The sequence below is a fragment of the Rattus norvegicus genome, chromosome 1 (genome assembly GCF_036323735.1).
Source record: "Rattus norvegicus strain BN/NHsdMcwi chromosome 1, GRCr8, whole genome shotgun sequence".
Classification (NCBI taxonomy): domain Eukaryota; kingdom Metazoa; phylum Chordata; class Mammalia; order Rodentia; family Muridae; genus Rattus; species Rattus norvegicus.
This window is the reverse complement of record NC_086019.1, coordinates 118,816,600-118,840,191: the sequence shown is the minus strand read 5'-3', so window position 1 is coordinate 118,840,191 and position 23,592 is coordinate 118,816,600. Positions and strand designations below refer to the sequence as shown.

General features: G+C 43.0%; 1 protein-coding gene across 6 annotated transcripts in view; it reads right to left on the bottom strand.

Annotated features, from left to right (window-relative positions):
• Positions 1-23,592, bottom strand: part of Atp10a (ATPase phospholipid transporting 10A (putative)) — a 173,662-nt gene that overhangs the window by 25,926 nt on the left and 124,144 nt on the right. For 5 of the 6 annotated variants that reach the window (XM_039084993.2, NM_001141935.3, XM_063269214.1 and 2 more), the window contains 7 exons: positions 14,771-14,877; positions 14,264-14,395; positions 13,044-13,174; positions 11,224-11,476; positions 8,349-8,566; positions 4,890-5,084; positions 1,657-2,257 (listed from right to left, as the gene is read on the bottom strand). In XM_039084993.2, coding sequence (XP_038940921.1) covers positions 1,657-2,257; positions 4,890-5,084; positions 8,349-8,566; positions 11,224-11,476; positions 13,044-13,174; positions 14,264-14,395; positions 14,771-14,877 — 1,637 coding nt within the window. Of the gene's footprint in view, positions 1-1,656; positions 2,258-4,889; positions 5,085-8,348; positions 8,567-11,223; positions 11,477-11,585; positions 11,741-13,043; positions 13,175-14,263; positions 14,396-14,770; positions 14,878-23,592 lie in introns of those variants that run through there. The other variant, XM_039085001.2, reaches the window with a different exon arrangement.

Sequence of the window (23,592 nt, the reverse complement as noted above, 5' to 3'; positions counted from 1 at the left end):
TTCAAAGCCTGTGTATTAAAGATTTGGTCCCACTATTTTGGAGCAGGGTGAATGATATCCACAACCTGAAGATTGGAATTTCATTAAATCACCATGGATATGCTTTCGAAGAGGTAAATCGTACTTGAACTGCATCCCCTTCAACTTTTGCTTCCTAGCCATGAGATAAGGAGTTTGTTCCAGGAGGTGCGCCTACGACACCCTGCCTCATCACAATACTGAGAGTGATGGGGTCACACAACTGTGTACTGAAATCTCTTAACTGTGAGCCCAAATAATCCTCTCTATAGGCTGATATTTTCAGGTATTTTGTTGTAGTGATAAAAAGTTGACTAAAGGATGATGTAATTACAAGATTTAATAATAATAGTTTCTTTATGGTTTGTCTACAGTTGTGATGTTCTTAAACCTCTTAAAATATGCACTGGCACAGAGTATACATGTGGCCTGGCTTTGACCTCCTTCACAAAGTCTGTTTCCTTGCCTATCTATGTAGGGCTTACTGCCCCCTACAGCTAGGATGGGATCGGTTTTTCAGCTGCTCTCTTCCCTACCTGCATGCCAGTGACTTCACTTTTTCACAAGTTCATGCATGCACACACCACATCCTGATTACTGTCCCCCTAGCTCTCTAATCTCCCTCCCACTCCCAACACATGCCTTCCTCCACATAGTCCTTTTTCTACAGTGCTCTTCCTTCTGACATGTCCCTTTACTTGTGTTAGAGGCTGAAGTCTTTATCAACTATCATCCTGCCTTTAAGGTACTGCCAGTAGAAGGACATTGCTCAGATAGCTACCTTCTCTGGGCTATGTAGATGTAAGTAAAAGTCAAGAAAAAAATGAAGGTTATCTTGGAAGGGAAAATCAACCCATTAATAGGACTCTGCCTCTCTGCTGTCATGAGCATCAGGAACTCCACAGTCTCCCTACAGGTGGTACCCAGTGTGATTCCAGGATGTGGAAGACAGGAAGATAGCAGGGGTCAAGCAGCAAAGCCCTGGGCTGGACCCCTCTGGGCCTCCCTCAGCTTTTGGCCTCCACATTCCTTCTTACTCCTTGGTTCTCACAACAGTGTTGTCAGAGGATAAACCCAGTTTACTTTACAAGGTGGCCTTTGCTTTCCTCCTGAAGGTCAGGAGGATTTCTAGCTGGACAGAGTTATAACCTTTTGGATGATTAACTGCACTGTGCTTTCAAAACCACCATTTACCCAAAAGAAATGGAGAGAGGCTGCTTGCCCCATTGAGAGCAGAATGAAGATGCTGGCAGGCCCGCTTCCTGTGACCCCAGTCTACTCTTATACAGCCCAACAAACGGGCTAAAGATTGTGGCCTAGAACCCAAAGCTGCCCCCGCAAGTCAACAGCAGAAAGAAAACTTCCAGATCTAACTTTTGACCTAAAGTCTCCCCATTCTCCATTGCTTATAATTTAAGCGGGATGCTTTCCAAGAAATCTCTAATTCCACTATGCTCACAGGGCAGAAGAAGGTGAGGTCAAGGTGCAAATGCCCCCTAAATTCATACCACTGAGCACTAGGAATGCTGGAACTGTGCTACCGGCAGGATTAATGAAAAAGAGCTTTACACAGCTGGGTAGGATTTCTCAAAATGGCCTGCCTGGCTCTAGGGTGCAACGTAAGAGGAGGTTAGTTACCTGAGGAACAGGGCAGCAGAAGGTCCATGACCACTGAATCAGCCCCCTTGGTGTACACATTGATCTCGTCAGTCAGTGGGTGTCGGATCACCACTGACATCCTCTTGCGGATGGAGTCGAAGCCAAGTGTGTGCAGCAGCTCAAAGGTGAGCCTGCCTAGGTGGGGCAACTCCACAGACACCTGGTCGTGAAGCCGGTCCACCAGTGCACAGTTATAGGCTTTGGCTGCATACACCAGCGCAGCCTCATCTGGGCTCTCAGCCTCATATCGAAGCTCCCCCTCTTGCTGCTCCCTCTGGTCCCCTGGACACTTCTGCTCTGAGGTGCACTCTGAGGTCCAGCTTTCCGCCTGGCTTGCCTGGCTGGCATAGCCATTGCTGGCAATGACTGGCGCTGTTTGACCTAGCCTCTCCTCCAGCCTGAGAAGCATGTTGTCCTGAGACAGGCTGGGCAGAAAAGTTGATCCAGATTTGTTGCTGGATTTATTGTTGGTGAGGTTCCCGATACTGCTGCAGCCAGAAGCCAGGCGGCTGGGTGTGAACTTCCGAAGGAAATCTTCTATGGTCTTCACTGGGGACTTCAGCTCAAACCTCACTCTTACCTGTAAGGGAAGCAGTCCAAAGGCAGATGAGAAAAATCCCACATATCCCTCACTCTTCATAAGCGCCTCAGAGGAGCGAGTGTTTCACTGATGTTTGGCACAAAACTGAGCCTGTTTGCTCCACTTACACCCCAATGATAAAGCTACTTAAAGAACTAGAATAGTGGATCAAACCTGCACTCTCAGTACTCAGGAGGCTGAGGATCACAAATTCCAATCCAGTCCTAGCTACTTAAGAGACTAGTTTATATATTCTTTTGACTTGCGTCAGAAAAAATGCTTATATACCTGACACATGTCTAAACCCAAAGAAATCTTTCCCAGTGAATTAATAAGACTGATTTGTGATCAAATCACTAAAAAAGTTTTAAACAAGCATCTAAAAAGAAAAGGGAGGCATACTCAGAATATTGTTAGAGGTTCAAAAGATTAACAAGAGAGCAATGAAGCCACACTTTACTTGATGAGAAAATATTGAAACAGGAATCTGAAATACAAGGGTGAGCTCCAGTCAGACCAAATTACAACATGGAAGGGACAGAGCATGAAATCCCACCTGTAGCTAAGTAGCTATGAGCAACTGATAGCTTCCTAAGACTCGAGGGAGCTCAGATTTAAAGGTGTTGCCCACGCTAAGTTGATCAGGCTCCAGTGATGGCTATACCTCCATAAGTATATGGACAGCACAAATTATATTTGAGCAAATTAAAAAATGGAGTTGGGGAAAGAAAAACAAAATTTGAGTGGCTTAGGAAGTAGAGTGTATCTAAGAGCTTGGAAAAGGGATGAATATGATAAAAACACACTATAAGGAATAATAATAATAATAATAATAATAATAATAATAATAATGACAAAAAGATGGGGAAAAAAGCAAATGTTGACACAATGCAAATCTGAAATGTATAGAGTATTAAAATTTTAAACATGATCCTTTGGGACCAAAGTTGTGGATTGCCACAGTAGTTTCCTGCTATAAGCCAGGCATTAGGAGAAGTGAGACACAGGCCAAACTTCTGAGAAAAGCATTTTTCCTTTGGACCCATAGTGCCTATCTTTTTATTTGATTCTTTTGGTTCTGAAAACTGAGTCCTGGACCTCATGCATGCTAAGCCTACCTTCTGTCACAGAGCCATATGTCCTTGTGCACTACAATGACTAAATATGCTATATATTTAGCATAAGTGGGGAAAGGTACCACTCTGCAGCACTCATGCCTCCAATGCTCCTGAAGATGATATTTACCCAGATACAGGAACAGAAATGCATCCAGAAACATACTCATTGGGCAGTACTAGGGTGGGTGAGTAAATATTGTTTCCTCTGTAGAATAATAGCATATGCAACCATCAGAACACACCTTATGTAACCTAGGAAACACTCAGTGCTCCAGGGATATACAGGCCGGAGGGCTTTAATGCTTTGTGACAAAAGTTCCCACAGCCAGGTAAGGGATGCTAAAGCAGCCTGCATCACGGTAGGAATCCGCTTCTCCTTGGAGCTGGCGATACAAACTTTTCATCTGAGTGTATGTTTTAGGATCTTTCTGCCCAGTTTTAGGATCTCTCAGGCCTCTTAGGGCCTTGCTAAGTTGAAGTAGTGAGAATTAAGAACATAGCTAAGTGGCAAATGTTTTCTGATACACTGCCAAAGTAAAGACTGTTGGTCCACCTTCCTCACTCCAAATAATCCACCAGGGCTTCCATTAGTGGAGGCTGCTGGAAGAGCTGAGCCAGGAGGTGGGAAGGTGGCAGGTCTGGGACATACACTCAGCCCTGAACACCATTTCCATTCACAGCTTACTTGATATAGACAACTAGGCTCACAGGCATCCATTATGCCATCTGATTCATGAGCACAATTCTCTGAGGAACACGGGCTACACAGGAGTTCTTTTCACATGAACCTTTCTTCTCTCCAAAAAGACTTTTAATGGTACACCAAAGCAAACTCAACTTTGTTACTGCTATTTACAAAGTGCCAAACAACGTCTGACTGAATCTTTCTCATTCACTTCAGCCTGAGGGATGATGATAGCTGTATTTATTACCATCACCTCATATCTTCTGTATACCGAAACCTGACTCTGAGACATTCCTTTAAAACCTCCCCACAGCTCTATGGCCCAGATGACACAGTGATTAGAATAGCCTGTATAAAAGGCTTCCAGTCAGGATTGAGGTTTGCACTTCTTCTCCCAGAATCTGTTCACCAGTCTATCTTTATCATCCCTCTTGTGTGTTGCTGGAAGCACAAGGCTATGGATAAAATTACTTTGGGTAGCCATGCTTCCAACTCTGCCCAAGGCCACAAAGCCCAGGAAGTCCCAGGGTAAGTGTAGTTTCTTTGAAGTCATGTGTTAGCCTTGAGGCCTAGTTTTCACTGGCCTCTATGTGGACCCCTCCCGTCAGGGGCTCGAGAGGTATCTAAACAATCTGTCCTCTCACCTCCGACAGCGTGACGCCCTCTTTCCTCCCATATAAAGCACCCTGCTGCATCCCCGTACACTAATCACGAGCAGCTTCCTGCAGGAAGCTCACTACAGTAAGCTCACTACCTTCCTCCAGGTGTCACAATGCAGGCCTCAGGGTGTCAAGAGCACTTTGGGGTCTCACACTATTGCAGAACTTGCCTTTTGTCGTGGCTGGTCTGGAGAGGTGACAACTACTGTATTGCAGATGGTGAGTGCGATGAAGAAATCAAAAACATCAGACAGCTCTGGTGAAAGATGGGCCAGAGGGTGCTCCTGGTGCCTTGCAATGGAGAGGAACCGGTCACACTCGCTCACCTTCTCCAGCAGCTTGGGGTCAGGGGTAATGTCTTTCTCCTGGGGAGGAAAGAGAGCTGCATGATGTATCTGACTCATTAACTTGTCAAGTGGTGTGGTCCTTAACTATTTAGGTAGATTTAAATTTATTTATTTATTTATGAATAGAATTCAATCCCATTACAGACCTAACATTTTATAATTCTACATTGTATAAAACAGACAATATACTATCAGTATAGAAAAACTCAACAGGTCTACATCTCATGAACCTACAAAATATCTACTTTTTGAAAGCCATGATATACATTTCCTTGAGATCTCATCTCTTTACATTTAGATAATTAAAATAGTTTACATAATCAATATATGTTATATAAAAATTGACAGTTTTCTCTCAAAGCATATCATAGAAACTTTTGCATGGCTTAAAATTATGAGAACACATTTTAAAAACCATCCTGCAAGTGGACAGAGACAGCATGATTATCAGCTATCCTGTCTCACTAGATACTTAACTTCTCTTTAACCGTTGTGACTTTATTTTTTTTACTTACTTTTTTAATTAGTTATTTTATTTATTTACATTTCAAATGTTGCCCCCCTTCACGATATCCCCTCCACAACTTCTCTCTCTCCCCTGGTCTCTAAGAGGGTGCTCACCCTTCCACCTACCCACTCCCTCCTTACCTCTCTAGCATCCCCTTCACTGGGGCAACAAGCTTCCATAAAACCAAGGCCTCCCCTCCCACTGATGCCAGATAAGACAGTCCTCTGCTACATATGTAGTAGGAGTTATGGACCAACTCATGCATACTTTGTTTGGTACTTTAGTTTCTGGGAGCTCTGAGGGGTACAGTTAGTTGATACTCTTCTTCCTATGGGGTTGCAATCCCCTTCAACTCCTTCAGTCCTTCCCCTCACCCTTTCATTGGGGTCCCCAGGCTCAGTCCAATGGTTAGCTGTGATTATCTGCATTTGTCTTAGTCTGATGCTGGGATACCAGGCTCCTGTGTGCAAACAGTTCTTGGCATCAACAATAGTGTTGGGGTTTGGTGTCTGCGAATGGGATGGGTCCCAAGGTAGGTGGGGGTGACTCAGAATGGTCTTTCCTTTAGTCTCTGCTCCATTTTTTTTTGTTCCTGCATTTCCTTTAGACAGGAGCAATACTGTTAAAGATTCTGAGATGGGTGGATGGTCCTATCCCTCAATAGGAGGCCATGTCTATCTAATAGAGGTGGGCTCTTCAAGTTCTATCTCCCCACTGTTGGGTATTTTGGCTAAAGTTATACCCATTGGGTCCTGGGAGCCTCTCCTATCTGTCTGGGACTTTCTTGTGGTTCCCTGCCTCCCTCTCCATTCCTCACCTTTCACTATTACCTATTTTTATTCATTCTCCTGGCCCTCTGGACTTCTCTCCTGTCTCTTCCCACACATGATCCTGCCCCCTGTTCTTTCCCTTCCTCTCTCTCCCATCCAGGTCCCTCCCTTCCTCTGCCTCATATGATTATTTTGCTCCCCCTTCTAAATGGGTTTGAAGCATCCACACTTTGCCCTTCCTACTTATTAAGCTTGATAAGGTCTGTGAGTTGTATTATGGGTATTCTGAGCTTTGGGGCTAATATCCACTTATCAGTGAGTACATAACATGTCTGAGTTACCTCACTCAGGATGATATTTTCTAGCTCCATCCTCTTCCCTGCAAATCTTTGAAGTCATTGTTCTTAATAGCTGAATAGTGTTCCATTGTGTAAATGTAGCACATTTTCTGTATCTATTCTTCCTTTGAAGGACATCTGGGTTTGTTCTTAATAGCTGAATAGTATTCCATTGTGTAAATGTAGCACATTTTCTGTATCTATTCTTCCTTTGAGGGACATCTGGGTTGTATCCAGCTTCTGGTTATTATAAATAAGGCTGCTACAAACATAGTGGAGCATGTGTCTTTGATATATGTTGGAACATCTTTTGGATATATGCTCCGTAGTGATATAGCTGGTTCTTTAGGTAGAACTATTTCCAATTTTCTGTGGAAGCCCCATACTGATTTCCAAAGTTGTTATACCAGCTTGTAATCCCACCAGCAATGGAGGAGTGTTCCTGTTTCTCCATATCCTTGCCACCATCTGCTCTTGCCTGAGTTTTTGGTGTTAGCCATTCTGATTGGTGTAAGGTGGAATTTTAGGGTTATTTTGATTTGCATTTTCCTGATGACTAAGGATGCTAAATATTTATTTAGGTGTTTCTCAGCCATTTGAGATTCCTCAGTTAAGAATTCTTTGTTTAGCTGTGTACTCCACTTTGAAATTGGCTTATTTGGTCTTCTGGAGTTTAACTTCTTGGGTTCTTTGTATATTTTGGATATTAGCCCACTATTGGATGTAGGATTGATAAAGATCTTTTCCCAATCTGTAGGTTGCCATTTTGTCCTCTTGACAATGTTCTTTGCCTTACAGAAGGTTTTCAGTTTCACTGAAAATGAGGTCCCATTTATCAATTGTTGATCTTCCTCACTAGATATTTAACCTTCACCATTCTGCTGGTATAAATAATATATCGGTAATTGTTGACCAAGTGACTAAATTGCTGGATTAGATTATTTCAATACTTCATGTAGTCTTGATATACATTGTAAAATGCTAGAAGGGAAATAGTATCTCTTGCATCCCAGAGCCTTCCTTCCCACATGACAGATGTGGATCCAAAGATTAGCATCCACAATTCTAGATACCTATACATAAATGGTAGCATCTACACAGGCCTAGAAAGTCTTAAAAGAATAAGACCATTCGAAGTGAGCATGATTAATTTCCCTCTGTTCTTAAAATCATAGTAAAAGGACCCTTTCAAGAATCTGTTACTCACTTTGAGAAATTCCCCTGCCAAGTGACAGCAGTCCATAAACACACTGGCCATAGAGAAGACAAGAGAGAAACAGTTTTATCTGCTGTGTGCTCATCTAATTAAAACTTTATGGGGCAGGTAATTGGCTCTGCCTGTTCACACATGTCATCTTGTTCTGGCGTTTTGTTCATTTCATTTGGCTAGGCTTCCTCCTCTTTGTCACCCTCTTTAGATGGCTCACTTAGCAACCACGCAGCATCAGATACCATGGTAAGGAGGCTGAATAAGTGTTTCAGGGAATAGAAAGTGGTAAAGAGTGGTGTTGCTAGATAGCTCTGCTCATGGAGCACAGCCAAGCCTGAGCTTACTTATGTGATTAAAAAGAGATAATTTTGATTATCAGAGACAAAGGACAGTGGAAAGAAAGCAAAGTGATGGGCTATCATCCCTCTAGAGGGGCCACATACTGCCTGCACTCACCATGGGGCTGCTGAAGGCAGTGTGCTTAGACAGCATGCTGGCTCTCTTGGCCTCAGCCCGACTGCCTGTACGCCGGTGGGACTTGATACTCTGGGTCTTATGAGTCATCCAGATGCTCTGATGGCTCCCAGTGCTGCCACGGTGGGATATTGGGCCCACCTTGGACACCATTTCCTCCTCTTCTGAGTCCGCCTCTTGATACTTGGCCAGTCGCTGGGCTATGGACACAGGGACAAAATGCTAAACATCAATGGGGGCAGACTGAATTAATTCAGCATGTTGTAGGTCCCATGTGCCTGTGTCCTAGAGGATACCCAATACTCACTCTTCAATGGTTAGGCTATATTTAGCAGTTCAAGGGGATTTAAAACATTCCTACAACTTTCCCACTTGCATTCTCCATGAACTGAGTTGAGCTAATAGTGAGGGAGCTGTCTACATGCACCGCTAGACTATGAAGTGATATAGAAGAGCAAGGTTCACTTTCTTGAGTTTGCATAACCTAATTGTATGTGGCCAGCTCTGAGCCCAGCCAGTAAGGCTCTATCCAAAAAGGACTTGACTACCGTTATGAGCTTGAGCCTTGGGGATTCACTAGCCAGTAAGGTTCCCACATTCACATGAGTGCCTGAAAAATGGCATGAAAAGGAGTTCATGCCACTGTTTTTGGCCAGTGGCTTTGAACAAATCTTCTCAGGATTGCCAGGTGAGGATGGCTCTCTAAGACATGGGTGAGCAATAAGCAACCTACTCAGAATTACTTCTTCAAACTTCTTTAATCAGAAGTTCAAGTGCAGGCACAGCACTTGGTGGAAACATTAGGGCAGCCTAACATCAGGGGACTTCTGGGAGATGCCCAGAGAAAGGGGTGCTCATGGCATCAATCAACCATTCTTTTCTATTTATCACCAGTCCCTCCTTCAGAGATAAGAAGAACAGGGATAAAATAGGAGTCACCTGCCCACTGTCATCAGACTACATACTTCTCCGTGCCAGGATGCCAAACATCCCATGTGTTCTCTGGTGACATACATCCTAGTGTGGTAGCTGGATTTCAAGGAGGAAAAGAAGCCTGGGTATGTAGCTGTTGTACCTACTTTCTGGCGGTTGTACATTGAATTAGCTTCAGTTTGGAGAAGAGCAGCCTATAATTCTCAGGCCTCTTCCTTCCCCCTGAAGCTGTGAAGCCAGGAAGGAGCCACTTCTGTTGTACTGTGGACTGAGGCCTGTTTCTAACCCTAGAGGCCTCAGACAAGCCTACGCATAGGCATGCAGCCAGCTAGCTGGAGATTATTAGGTGATGAGATGAGAAAAGAATATGCCCATAGACTCTGTGGCTAGCTTTTGTATATGGGCTCTGGTCCATTGCACAGATCTGTAGTCATTTACTATTGAGTGTCAAACCATGGACTGAACCAACTGGACATATCTGTTTTAGGGCTGGCACTTCTGCATATCATGTCACGGAGATGCATAAAGACTTTTATTCCTCAGATACTTAACTGTTTCCTCTGGAAGTGACAGAACCTGTTAGCCTTATCTTTGCACTTCTGTCAAATCTATAATTCTATCCCATGAAGTTTCAGATGACAACTTTATATTTTATTTGTGCTATTAACATTATCTTTTATTGACAACTCATAACAACATATTTAGAGGGTGCATATGTTTTGTTTTGACATAGCATAAAATGTGCTATATATACACATGAAACTATTAATATATCCATCTCCTCACCAAGAGGATACATCAGCATTGATTGAAGGCACTGCTGTGCTACAGATCTCAAACCTGCTCTTGCCCGTCTGAAACTGAGTCCCAGCTCTACAAGGCTGCTACAAACACAATGCCTACGGCTATACTCCAGTGCACAGAGCTGAGTGGGTGGGAAGGGGAAGGAGAGGCAAGAGGATTAATGGTAGGGACAGGGAAATGAGGGTAGGAAGGTAGACAGGGTAAATAGGTAAAGGCATGGAAAATGCCACTAGCAGTTTACCTGGTGTGCACACGAAATGTTAAACACTAGGTAGGTCCCTATGCCTTCTGTAGTGTACACAGAGGAAGACAGTGGCCATCAAGATAATTCTTAGGTGCTGGAAAGATAGCTCAGTAGTTACAGATGTGGCCATTCACTGCTTCACCATTTAAAGCTCCATTCTCTTGGCAGTCTGTACTGTTTTGTTGTTCTTATTGGAAAGAAGGGAATTGTGCGGGATTGGGGAGGGGGGCTCATTCAAAATGGCTACTACTCCAGAAATATGACTGCAGTGCAGGTCATATTTCATCCCTGTATCTTCTCCTGGCAAGGGGCTTAGAAATCTTGGTGGTTTTGCCTGAGCCTTTCTTTCTTCAGCAAGAAGGGAGGCAGCAAAGGATAAGGAAAGGAGACAGACGGCAGGGCTGCCTGAGTAACCAAAGGCATAGACACTCATTTCTCTCAGGCTTGAAGGGACATTGTGTTCCAAGGCTAAGAATGCTGCATAAAGTACACAGTGCCTGTCTGAGAATTTTCAGCTGATACCTGAAAGATAAATGAGTGACAACAGAAAATCTCTCTGTCCCTCTGTGGGACAAAGCGAAGCCACTGCAGAAACTAGCACTTGAAGGGTGCTCTGTCTGGCTGCTGTGCTTGCCTGGCAGAAAATGAGCCAAAACAGATGCATATCATTCCAGACCCGGCAGTGAGCACGGCAATGTCAGCTCATTCTATAAATAGTTCTGGGCTCCCAAGTGATCGCCAAGGATTCATCCTCCCTTGAAAAGCAGCAAGCCCTGAAGCTTGTGGACTGTTTCTCCTGTCTCCTGCTCATGCAGATCTGGAGAGAGCAGTTTTCTAATCCAGCCCAGACTTGAGGCCTCTTGTCCTCACACTCACCATTAGCATCATGAGAATATTCTATGCCGGACACAGTGCATCTTCGAAAGACCATCTTGTTCTCAGTTAATGTGCCAGTTTTGTCTGAGAAGATGTATTTTATCTGCCCTAAGTCTTCTGTTATGTTCAGAGCTCGGCACTGCAGCTGTGAATCTGTCTCTTCATCGTACAGCTCTATATCTTGGTTAATGAAGTATACTTGACACACTTTAACAATTTCAATGGAAACATATAAGGAAATTGGAATCAAAACCTGGAAGACAAAGGCACACAGGATGAATGACGAGCACCAGGGAGCAGTTTTCAGTTAATACAATCGCATCAAATGACAAATGACCAAGTAAGCAGGAACTGTACTGTACCTTTAAGGGCTTAAATAGCTTGGCTTAAAGTCACTATTGGAAAAGGATTTACAGTACTGGCAAAGAGTTTAAACTAGAATAGCCTAGGCTGGTGCAATTGTAGAGCGGAAATCCACTCCTATGTCTGGAAGGATAACGATGGCCTGGAGACTAAGTTGTGCTTGAGAGGGGCTAGGAAAGGAAAGAGAGAAGAGAAGAAAACAGGCACAGTCAGAGTCCTCATGAGCAAAGTCACCTCTAACTACAACAGCACTCTCCCTCATGTTTCCCCTGAGCCCCAGTGACAGGAGCTGTCTATTACCCAAGGATGTACTTCATAGTCCAGAGGGCAGCCATGGGATGGAAACAGTTGTTTCAGAGGCTGGTTTTATGTTGCAGTTCAATTTTTCTGATCTTGTGCAATAGAGAGCAAAGGGAAGATGGCTTGAGGAAAACAATTCAGTTATGGTTTGATCATTCAAGACCAACTTTCCGGAAATGAATGCTTATTTATAGAGCCACAACACTGAACTAATATTTATGAGCCCAGAATATCATCTTCTGACTAATTCAGTTCTCTTGGTAAATTAATTATGTTAATAAGGCACCAACTATTTTCCTAACTCAAGGCTAGAACAAAATTTACATTTACAAAAAAAAAAAAACCCTACAAAAACCAAAACCCAAAACCTAATTTGCAATGTTAAATGAGACTATTTTCCCACGTAGGAAGGAACCACTTGTGATAATGTGAGGCTAGACACAGCCTCGGGTCGCTCTGTCCTCACGGAGGTTAGTGGTGATCCTCACTGCCCCTTAGAGCTCTGGGGATGTTTTCACTCTAACAGACTGGTGCTGCCTTTCAGTTATAGATGGAGAGGCATGTGAATGTATACTACTGCTACTGAATACTAATGCTGATAAATGCAACTGCAGCAGGATGAATCCTGGGAGAGGAGGCTCATCTGCAGAGATGCTGTGAATGAAATAGCTTGGGGTTTTGCTTACAGCAAAATATTCAGGTTGGTTTCCTCGATTTCATGGAGAAGTATATCAATAGAACACACGTCAGGGAACTGGGTGAGGATATTCTCTTAGTGTCTGAAAATTTCTGTAGATCTAACTATTGTTCCCAGATTAAATTTATTTTTTAAAACAGTACTGATGATGTATCTCAATGGTTAGAGCACTTGCCTAGCATGTTTGAGGATAATAATAATAAATTAATAATAACTAATTAATAGGAAAGGGGAAAACAGAGAAACAATGGGAAAACTCAATCCCCAAAGCTTTCATCATTTAAAGAAAAGCAAAGAAGAGCATCAACTGGAAAGTCACCAAAGAACCTTCAAACAGAATAAAAGGCAACATCCATTTGTGATTCTTCAAGATGCAGGATTTATAGAAAACTCTTAGCAAGATTTTTGAGTTCTCTAGAGAAAAGTATAGTAATTACCACATAATATTTATTACTGTTACCTGCAGAACAATTATCATTGTCAAAAACGAGTAAACTGCAGCAGTGGCTGGGGATAAAGAGCTGCCATCAGACTCGGGAACATCAAACAGTGCTTTTTTCTCTTGATAGCGCCGAACCCACAATCCATGTCCTGTGCATGTTTAAAGAGAGGCATCATTCATCTGACAGGAAAGAAAGAATGCTGCTTGGGAAAATTAAGACATTCGTTTAAGATTGTTACTGGACATGACATATTCTATCATCTTTCTCTGCCATAAAAGCAAGAATGGTACATAACATTCTTGGACCCACTGGCAGGCAGCTGGAAAGAGCACACACTTTGTGTTCTGCTCACATCAAGGGTGTATGGTACAACACTTGGGAGGCTAAGGTAGGAGGATCAAACATTCTTGCCCATCCTGGACAATATAACAAGAGCCCCACAACTGCACCCAAGGGTTTCCTGTTGATGGTGCTGAATGGTACCACTGGTCAAGATATAAAAACTGCCTGTGTGCTGGGAGAATGACTTCATCATCCAGGTGCCTCAAAACAGTCATAAGGGCCTGGGTAAACACGCATTAGGACCTTAGTACTACCCATATGGTTCCTTCTTGAAGATTTGACTTTAACATGTTATAGTTTCTAAGAAGTCAAGGGTCAAGCATGTTTCTTCCTAAACTAAGTCCCACACCTATCTGGTTATAGAAACCTTTTGGTGTTCTATGTGGCGGTTCTGCTTTAATCACCTGAGACCATTCTTCAAGACCATGTTATATCTGTCTAGTCCAAGCTCACAAGGTAGGGACAAGGTGTAAATCAAGTGCTAGTCTCAAAACATGTTACTGCAGAGGTTATGAAACCTTTTGGTACCCTTGTAAGATCCAAACTGTTGTTTTCTCTTTTTTTAAACAACCTCATTGCTATATGTTCCTCTCCTGTTGCTAGCTTGGTTCATCACATTGCTGAATCCTCTTTCACTGGACTCATTACTAAGGCTATGATGGATTCATCCTCCCATCCACATAGTCTTCAACTCCAAAAGGAACATTACTCTGCGAGCTCATTCACTTCAGTGTAGCCATACTGATGCTGATGCAGTCACTCCTGGAACCCAAGTAGTGAAAATGGTGTTTTGACCTTTAACGTGCTGAGTCTAGCGGAGTCTGGATAGCCCCCAAGCTTGCCTGTAGGCTGTGCTGCAGTCTACCTCACTGAGGACTCATCTTAGGTGACTTACCAACTGCTGAAAATAGAGATATACAAACGAGGAGAAGGACACACCAGAGGACATCACAGTTCATCTGCCTTTCAAGCTGGCTGCGCTTGTAGCGGGGCCCACTATTGTTCAGGAGGGCTTTGGTTTCATGTCCTGCAGAGGAGGACGGAGGGATATGGAATACCAGTAAAGACAAGGAACTGGGGACTGGATCCACAGAGCAATTATTCTGGATTACAGTTCTCTAAGAACCTTGGTCAAAATAGAATTCAGAATGAATTATATAAAAACTACAAAATGAACAGAAAGAAATATACTAAAGAAAAAGAAAGAACTATATTGATTGGGTTGTTATTAGAACAAACTTGCTTTTTGATACTTTTCTGTTTTCCTAAATTTTGATTTTCTAATTTTCTACAATGGGTATACACAACCCTTATTATGAGATAGAGATTAGAAAGAAATGCTGGAAAGCACGCAGCACAGTGTGGCAGTAGATGGATGGCCTAAGGTTTAGCCTGTGCCTACCTGCATAGATGACAATCCCAGCCACTGCTTCTGTGTTTCTGATGGTGCACCCTCGAAGCAGCAAGTTTTCCTTATGCAGCCCAGCCTTCTCCCCATTGCTGTGGATTCTGTGGAGGAACATGGAGCAGAACATGTCACATGACTGCATGATCACTTCTGTAAATACCTAGGAAAACACTGGGGCACCTGGGTGCTGGACAGGGAAGCAGAAAAAAGTCTCCATCATGGCTGTCTGGTTGTGTCTCCATAGCAACTCTGAGGGAGCTGCTGCAAATTATCATAGAAGCCCCAGAGCTGCTATTTAGGTACTTTGAATGGGATTAACTGGGAACTGACTAGAGAAAGTGCCAATTCTGCAGTTGCAGGGCAGACCTGGGAAGCTGACAAGGACAGTCTTGCTGGATGACTGCTGGCACATCTATCTACTCTACCAGAAACGCTAGTGCCATTCAGTCCCCTGGGTTGTCACAAAATACACACAGCCCTCGAGAAGGAATGGTATGAATTTTGACAACAGTGTGTGTGTGTGTGTGTGTGTGTGTGTGTGTGTGTGTGTGTTTGTGTGTGTGTGTGTGTGTGTGTGTGTGTGTGTGAAGCTGTCTGTCTATGGTATATGTGTATATGTGAACATGTGTATATAGGTACCAACATGGAGGCCAGAGTCTGTTACCCTGCTCTATCAATTTTGATTTATTTTCTTGAGACAGGGTCAAGCTCTGAACCCAGAGCTTATCATTTTTTCAGCCAAACTGTCTGGCTAGCAAATGCAGCTGGCTTTCTGTCTCTGCTCTCAGCTTCTGCCTCCAGTGCTAGTGCCATAGGTATGTATGGCAACATATGATCTTCACGTGGATGCTGGGGATTTGTACTCAGGTTCTCATGTTTACAAGTTCTCTTATTCACTGAGCCCTTTCCTCAAATCCAATTTTGTCATCATTTTATATTTACTGATCATAAAGTTATGAAGATATTAATCTGGCATGTATGCAAACCACGAGCATTACAAATTGTGTCAGTGCTGTACAGACTCAAAAGTACTGTTTAAGTCATTGACTTTAAAACTTGTCCTCTTCATGCAAAGACCAGTGCTGTCCAACAGGGCCTACCCTATCACTACACTGGAACAGACCCAGGAGCCCAATATACAGGCCACCTTTCCATATCCACCCTTAGTTAAAATGTCTCCTTTTGGCAACCCAGACCTCTCTGAAAGTCTTTCCTTCCTGACGTCTCCTAAAGTGATGCACATTAGCTCCAGAAATAAATACATTTTCTATTGAAGAGAAACTATATAAAATCAAGACTAAGATGCTCACTGTATTTAAATTTATTGTAGTTAATTTAACATAACTCACTGCAGTGCCAGTTCTTCTGCAGAATATGTAGAAAGGGACACTCAACGGGAAATTAAATCAGTCCCGTACCAATGGCTCACAGCAGCAAACCCAAGACAAAGGTTCAAAGGTTCAAGATTGAAGCCAAACACCAAGAGATTGGGCAGATGCACACAAAGACAGATACATACAAAGCCCTGCCCCATTACTGTCCCATTACCATGGAAAGAACTTCCATGCTCATGTATCTCTCATGTATTTCTCTAGGGACAACTGGACATGAAAAAACTTCTCTGGGCATCAGTGAAAGACAATAACCTCAGTTTTCTAGAAACAAGATGAACTCAGCAAAAATAAAAACAGCAGTTCAGATTCAACCTTCTTTGATATGATGTGTAACTATAGCCAGCCCTCTGTATCTCTGAGCATTGCATCTGCAGATTTAACTAGCTACAGGTGGATGGCAAGGCGGGTGTGGGGATGTGAGGAATCTCTGTTGTTAACAGGTTGATGTTTTTTGTTATTTCTTGTAAAATATAGTATATAACTATTTACGGTGTATAGTTTTTATGTCATATTATTTAGAGATTACAGGAAGATATGTATAGTTTATATGCAAACATTATGCCATTTTATATGTGACTTGAATGTCTGAGTTTTGGTACTCACAGTGAAGAGTTCTGTGAATAACCTCCAAGGTATTGAGGATTTAACGATTGTCTTTCACTCTCTCTGTCTCTCTGTCTCTGTCTATCTCTCTCTCTCTCGTGTGTGTGTGTGTGTGTGTGTGTGTGTGTGTGTGTGTGTGTGTGTGTGTGTGTGTGTGTGTTGTACTAGGGATTAAACTGAAGTCTTCCAAAATGCTAGGCAACTGGAACTTGAAACTGATCAACACTCCTGCGTCCAACACTAGGCCTTCTAATCAAATCAACTAAGGAGGAAACACATCACCAGAAGTTGAACCAATCTAAATAAGGACCATAGCTGCAGGAACAGTCAGCAGATGCAGGGGGCACAAACATACTCCTATGAGAAGAGTGCCCATATTTGAAGTAGAAAGAAGACTAGATAAAGGAATAACGCAGTGGTCCCAGCACTCAGTAACTGGTCTACTCCCCTAAACTTCTGATGCAGGGTGTTGCCATCAACAGTAGAACAGACCCAGACATGTAACTTAGTTCCAAAGATGCTCAAGAGAAGTAGAGCCCACTAATCTGCCATCAGCACCTGCTTCTTGGTTATAGACCTTACTACATTGTCCCTAGAAACCATGTGTTGAAATCTCAATTCCTACAGCTCCCAGGATATGGCAGTGTCTGTAAGAAAGTAATTAGTTTAAATGAGGGCATTGGGTTGTCTCCAACCCAATCCGGCTGACCTTCTAAGAAGAGATTAGGACACAGACATGCAGAGAGATGCCAATGGAAAAAGACATGGGGACAAATTGGCCAGCCACGAGCCAAACACAGAAAGATTGAGAGAAATCAACCCACTGATACCTTGGCCTTGGCCTTTCAGGCTCTAGAAAGAAGAAATAAACCTCTGTTTTCAATTCTACCCAAGTGTGGTACTCTGTCCATGGCAACAAGCACATCCTTCAACATTTAGTCTAGCCTAGTTGGAAGTACTCACCCAGTTCAAGTCCTTAGGCTTCTTGACTCATCTAACCATGTTCTTCTAAATGAAAACTCTCTGGAAGCAAACCTTTCTAAAGAACTGGTAAAGTCTAGTGATGCTGGGAAATGGCAGTGCTCAAGCAGATAAATGTCTTCTCTCTCAAGAAGCATTGCATCTCTCTAACTCACATGCTGTTGGGAACAGCTCTCTCTGAGTGTAGTGTATGAGGGAGGACATGTGAGTACTGGCTACCACATACATGACAAAGGATAGGTATAGGGGTGAAAAATCATCCAGTTCCATGGACACAGGGACAAGGCTTTGATGCTCAGGTAATGCCTATAAAGCCCCCAGGGCCAAGGAGCAGCAATTTGCAAATGCTACAAGTCAACTCCTTTCCCGGGATAGCCAATCTGTACCACTCAGTCACCAGGACCTTCAATCCGTTCTGTTCTGATGTAGTTCTCTATCAACGTGGCCTTGAGCTGCACTAATGTGTGATACAGACTCCTGTTTTGCTTTTATATCACCACAGTCATCAGACTTCAACATTATACTCCTAAATATTGAAATCCATGGCTTTTATTTTGCACCATGTCTGAAGCACTGCTCCAATTTAGGTTTTACAAACTTCTCTGAAGGGGCCTGCAGCCCAGTCTTCCTGGCTTTGTCATTCTGCATCTTAAGACATGCATGCAACCTTCTGTGCATGTCTATGAACACTGTGCTTCTTTCTCTGGGAGAAGACGTTTTAGGCTGTGCACTTCCTTAGCTTCTCATGCAGACTGTCTGCTCTGTAGTGCCTTAGCTCTTTGTAGTCTTTCTGTTCTGGGCAGCCACCCACAGAAATGTCCTTCCCTCCTTGTGCTGTCTTCAGTTTCAGAGGAGATCCCTCTTACAGTGTGGGCTCAGTTTTACATCCTTCGTGTATATCCATCTCTGTTAAACTCCTAGATCCCCAGGCATTATCTTCCAGTCTTACTACATTACACACCCTGTTGTTCTCCTCGGTAGTTGGTAAAATGCTGACTGCTGCCCTGACCTTGGCTTTAGGTTGGATCTATTGGATGAAATGTTGGGAAGGATGGTTAAGGAGGAGATAGGAGCAACAGAGGTTAGAGAGTAAATCTCATGTTCCTTCTTGGTCAGAGAGCACTAACTTGCGTCTCTTCACCACACAGACCTTTACCTAGTGCCCACTCCTGCCCTTGAATCCATGGACCTTGTGGTGGTAACAACACACCTGCTTTTGATTCAGTATCCTAAAATGACTTACACATTCCAAGGCTCCCTCCGTTCCTATGCAGATAACTGAACTCTTACTTCCATGAATTTGAGAGCACATCTGCCCCTATGAGCACACTGATTGACATAGGCAGGAGGGACAAAATGATAGCAGTTTGGAACTGATAAACCACAGGTAGACTTTCCTTTGATATAATAATACATTGTTCAGGATTTTAATCATCTAATTCAAATACATGTGGAAATGACCAAACTGCTTTGTGCTGATGTCCCATTTTCTCAAGGGGTAATTATGTCTATGAAGGTGAATGAAAACACTCAAACATTGATGAGTCTGGCTGATATGATTACAGTTCACCTTAAAGCCTGCTCACTGCCACTGATGCTTGGATACATTTCACACCAATCTCCCTCTCAACACTGGCTGGGAGAAGTTAAGGAACTGAAACAATTCAATTGTCAGTAATGATCCTGCTGCTATACCTCAGGGGATATGGTGGTTTAAATAAGAATAGCTGCCCTCCAGCTCTTATATTTGAATACTTAGTACCTACTTGCTATTCTGTTTAAGAGAGCTTAGAAGATGTGACCTGGTTGGAGGAGGTGTGTCACTGGGTGTAGGCTTAGCCCACACCAGGCCAAATTTTACTATCTTTCTGCCTCTTGCTTGAGGATCAGGATGTGAGCGCCTGGTCCAGTGCCTGCCTGCATCCCTGCAGCCACACTCCTCACCATGATGAAAAAGTATTTACCTTCTGAGACTGTAAGCAAGTCCCTTACTAAATGCTTTCTCTTAGAAGTGCCTTAGTAATAATGCTTCTTCCAGCAATAGAACAGTAACTAAGACACAAAGTGACAACAGTCCCTGCACTGATCACCAGGGTGAGTAGGCTACATTCCAAGGGCATCCAGCTGTCACCCTGGTGCTGTGGTACTGTACCCAGGTCTATGACATGCAGGCAGGAAATCTCTGTAAATGCTTACAAAGAGGACAAAAATGGTAACTGAGAGAGCAGAGTAACTGGCTATACTTGCATAGGAAAAATAAGCTTGAGATTAAAAACTTCCTGAAAGACAAAAACAATACCCTCTATGATATTTTTTTAAAAAATAATCAACTCAACAGAAAGATATAGCAATTATAAATGAACCCAACATCAAAGCAGTAAAATACAGGAGCAAATACAGGGAGATCTGAATAGAGGATCAGGCAACTGGCTTTATGGTGTGAAATGAATTTTATATTATACAAACAACTAGACATCCTACATCTTCATCTTTTAGGCAAAAGTGCAACTATTCCTCTGGATCATGGTCTCAAAGATCATCACATAAGGGGCTGAGGAGGTGGCTCCGTAGTTAAGCTTGCTTACCCCTCTGTTAGAGGACCTGACTTTGCTTCCCAGTACACATGTCCTGCTCAAAACTGCCTGTAATTCCAGCTCCATGGGCTCTGACATTTTCTGGGCTCTGTGGATACCCACCCACACATACTCATGAATAATAATAAAAAAATCATCACATGCTGTGAAGTTGACTGAACGTAATAGAACAGAGGCTACCTGAGAAAGTTTTCTCTTTGTTCACAGGGAAAGGCAAGGCTTAGACCTATGCTAATGAGAGAACTTTGCAAATAGCTGAAAGTGGTGGAGAATGCTGGTATTTTCAGGTACTGAGGATCTCATAAGGGCTTAACTATAGAAACTAATTTAAAGAACACAGAATACTTAAGTGTACTTGAATTATGAAGCCCCTGACATTTATCTCTTCCTAATAACCCAATGTATTTCTTATATCACAATATCAACTCATTTAAAACATAAAGCTCATGTTTATACATTCAGAGCTGTAAAATCACCAGGAAATAATTCAAGAATGTTTTCCCTAGCCATAAAGAAACCTTATACCATGGCCAGTCCTTCTCCTTCTTAGGCTATATTGTTTTCCCCAAGCCCTGGTTACCTCTGATTCCTATTCTCTTTCCTCAGACAGTCTTACATACATTTCCTATCAATGGAACCACACACTGGGGCAAATACCACCCTCTCTCTACAATGGCTTCTATATTGCAAGGTATTTTACATGGTTACTTCACTTGCTTCTCAGATTAACCTGAGGCTGAAAGAGCAATGATACTACCTACAGAATTAGACCAGAGTTCAGAAATGCAAGATAATTCCTAGAACCACCAACTCTGGCAAGGGGGAGAGGTAGGCTAAAATCCTGAGTTCCATTTTCTAAGTAACAATGACTATAGACCCAAGTTTGGGTTAGCTGGTCCATAAGAGATCACAATCTTCAGGCATGCCTAGCAGTGAGAGTAGAGGCTTACCATGGAGCCCTGGCAAGTAGCTTCTCTCTCCTGGAGACTGACACAAGATAACAGGAGTGGGATCACCTGAGTCCCTGACCAAGGACAGATCCTGTAGCTGAGGCTGTGAGTTAGTCTCTGATACAAGTATCAGGATGAGGTAGGCTGAGGCTTCCTTCTCAGGGACAGATAAGAAACTCAGCAAATCAGGCCTGCTCCTGGGGAAAGTACACTCCTCAATACAGATCCCATCCTGATATCTGCTCTCCTGCATCCACACCCTCCCTCTGTACTATTCCCAAGAAGACAACATTAGTCTGGAGAGTGGAGGCAGAGCTTCTAACTCTGTAGTGTCTCGGAGTTGAAGGAAAATTTCTAGTATGCTGCTACCAACAGCTCACCTCCAGAGACCCACTGAACATAAGCACAGGAGGAGGTGCCCATTTTCCCCAAGTCAATTCTATAGCCTATTTAAACTACTATGCCAAAAAGAGATGGAAAATCAGTGAGATGGGGATAAGGATACAGTGGTCTAAGCAGGTGGCACTTAGACCACTTATGTCTCCATATTATTCCTCAACCAGAGCTTTGTGGACACCAAGTAGAAGTAAGAAGTGACTAATTGGAAAGCCAGGTATAAACTCCGTCATACTGTCATGGGTGTTTCACTCTGGAAATGTGCCATCAGGACATTTATGTTGTCATCATCAGAAAAGCTCTTGTTAGAAGAATGAAGTCCACAGATGAGGTGTCTTCCACAGCTTCCAGAAGAGAAGGCAGAACTAGGGTGCTGAGACATTAAGAGTTAGGTGCTGTGGGTGAGCAAAAGGTCGCAAGCCACTCTGCAGCACTCAAGACTCACCCGTCATATATTAATGCCTTCATATCCCCTTTGCATATAACTAAACACATTACTAGTCCTAGTCTAATCTTACTTTGTCTCCTTCTGACAACTGTCTATTGATCCCAGGCCTTCATCCCTTGACCATTTACCAGACATACTTCTTGAATCTGAGCAATGTGCTTCTCCATCTTCTGGACACAAGCCTTTCCATCTCATTTTTCATGGCGGTCATCACCTTTGTTGGACTCCAAAATAACCCTTCCAATGTCTCTACTATGTCTTCTCCCCTTGGACACTGCCTCATGGTGGCATTTCTGTCACATCAAAGGTGATGTTCCTAGTTTTTAGGGCTATTTTGTCTGTGTTCCTTTTATTTCTCCTCCTATGTTCTTCTCCTCATGGCCTGCCCTCTTCACTGACTAAATACATCTAGGCAAAGTGTCTTCAAATCTTTACCTCTAGTTCCCACCCTCACCTCAGTCCCTGATGCTGTTTAATGTTGACATGGTTGTTTTCCAAGGACACAAGTGTTAGACACTTGATTTTGTGTGTCAGTGTTGAGAGGTACTGGCCTTCCCTAAGCTCTGCCTTCCTCTATAGAGTTCCTACTCACTTATAATCGCACTACAATGCCATCTACCATGGAGACACACGGCTGGGGTTCCTTGTCACAGTGTGAACCAATTTGTACGTTCAGACTTTGAAACTGTTACATAAACATCTTTACCCAGATTTTACTATCAAATCAGTCATTCTGTTTATGAATTTGCCATCATCTCAAACTAAGCAAACCCCAAATTCACCTTCCTATCTCATATAGTTCTTTCTAGTATCCATAAAAGACAGAAAGTCCTCCTAGACACCTAATGAAATAACCTTCCTAAGGGCTATCCTCTATCTCCTGGCTCTTCTCAGTTGGCACTACATGTTCCCAGTAGCGGTGAAGTTAACAGTGGCTGCCAGAATGACAGTGCTCAGTGTTTAGAAGGCACTTACCATTATGAAAACTTTCTATGTATTAAATGAGCTTTCAACAATGACCTGAGGGGCACACTAAATTATGCCCACTACCCCAAGCCTCAAGGTTATCCAGAAAGTATTGTCTCTGGAACCTGCTACCTCAGTTTGAGTGCTGGTTTGAGTGCTCAAACTCCCTTCTAACAAAAATACGTAATTCCCTGAAGGTCCTCAGGGGAAGGATGGAAAGTGTCTGATGAAGAATTCCATCTTCTTTATTATGAACCTAACCCTATGACAGATGATGAATCCATGAACAGTTATCTGTGCATGTGAATGCTGCAGTGTCAGAAACCTCCTTCAGGACTCACAGGAGGAAATGGGTACGGAGTCCAAGGGCTAGGTCAAAAGCCATTGGAAATGGATCTACCCTCTATTTTTCATTGAGTTGGCAACAAATTGCCTTCACCTCCTTTAGCAGTTATTTAATGTCAAGACTTCTTTAAGACCTAGT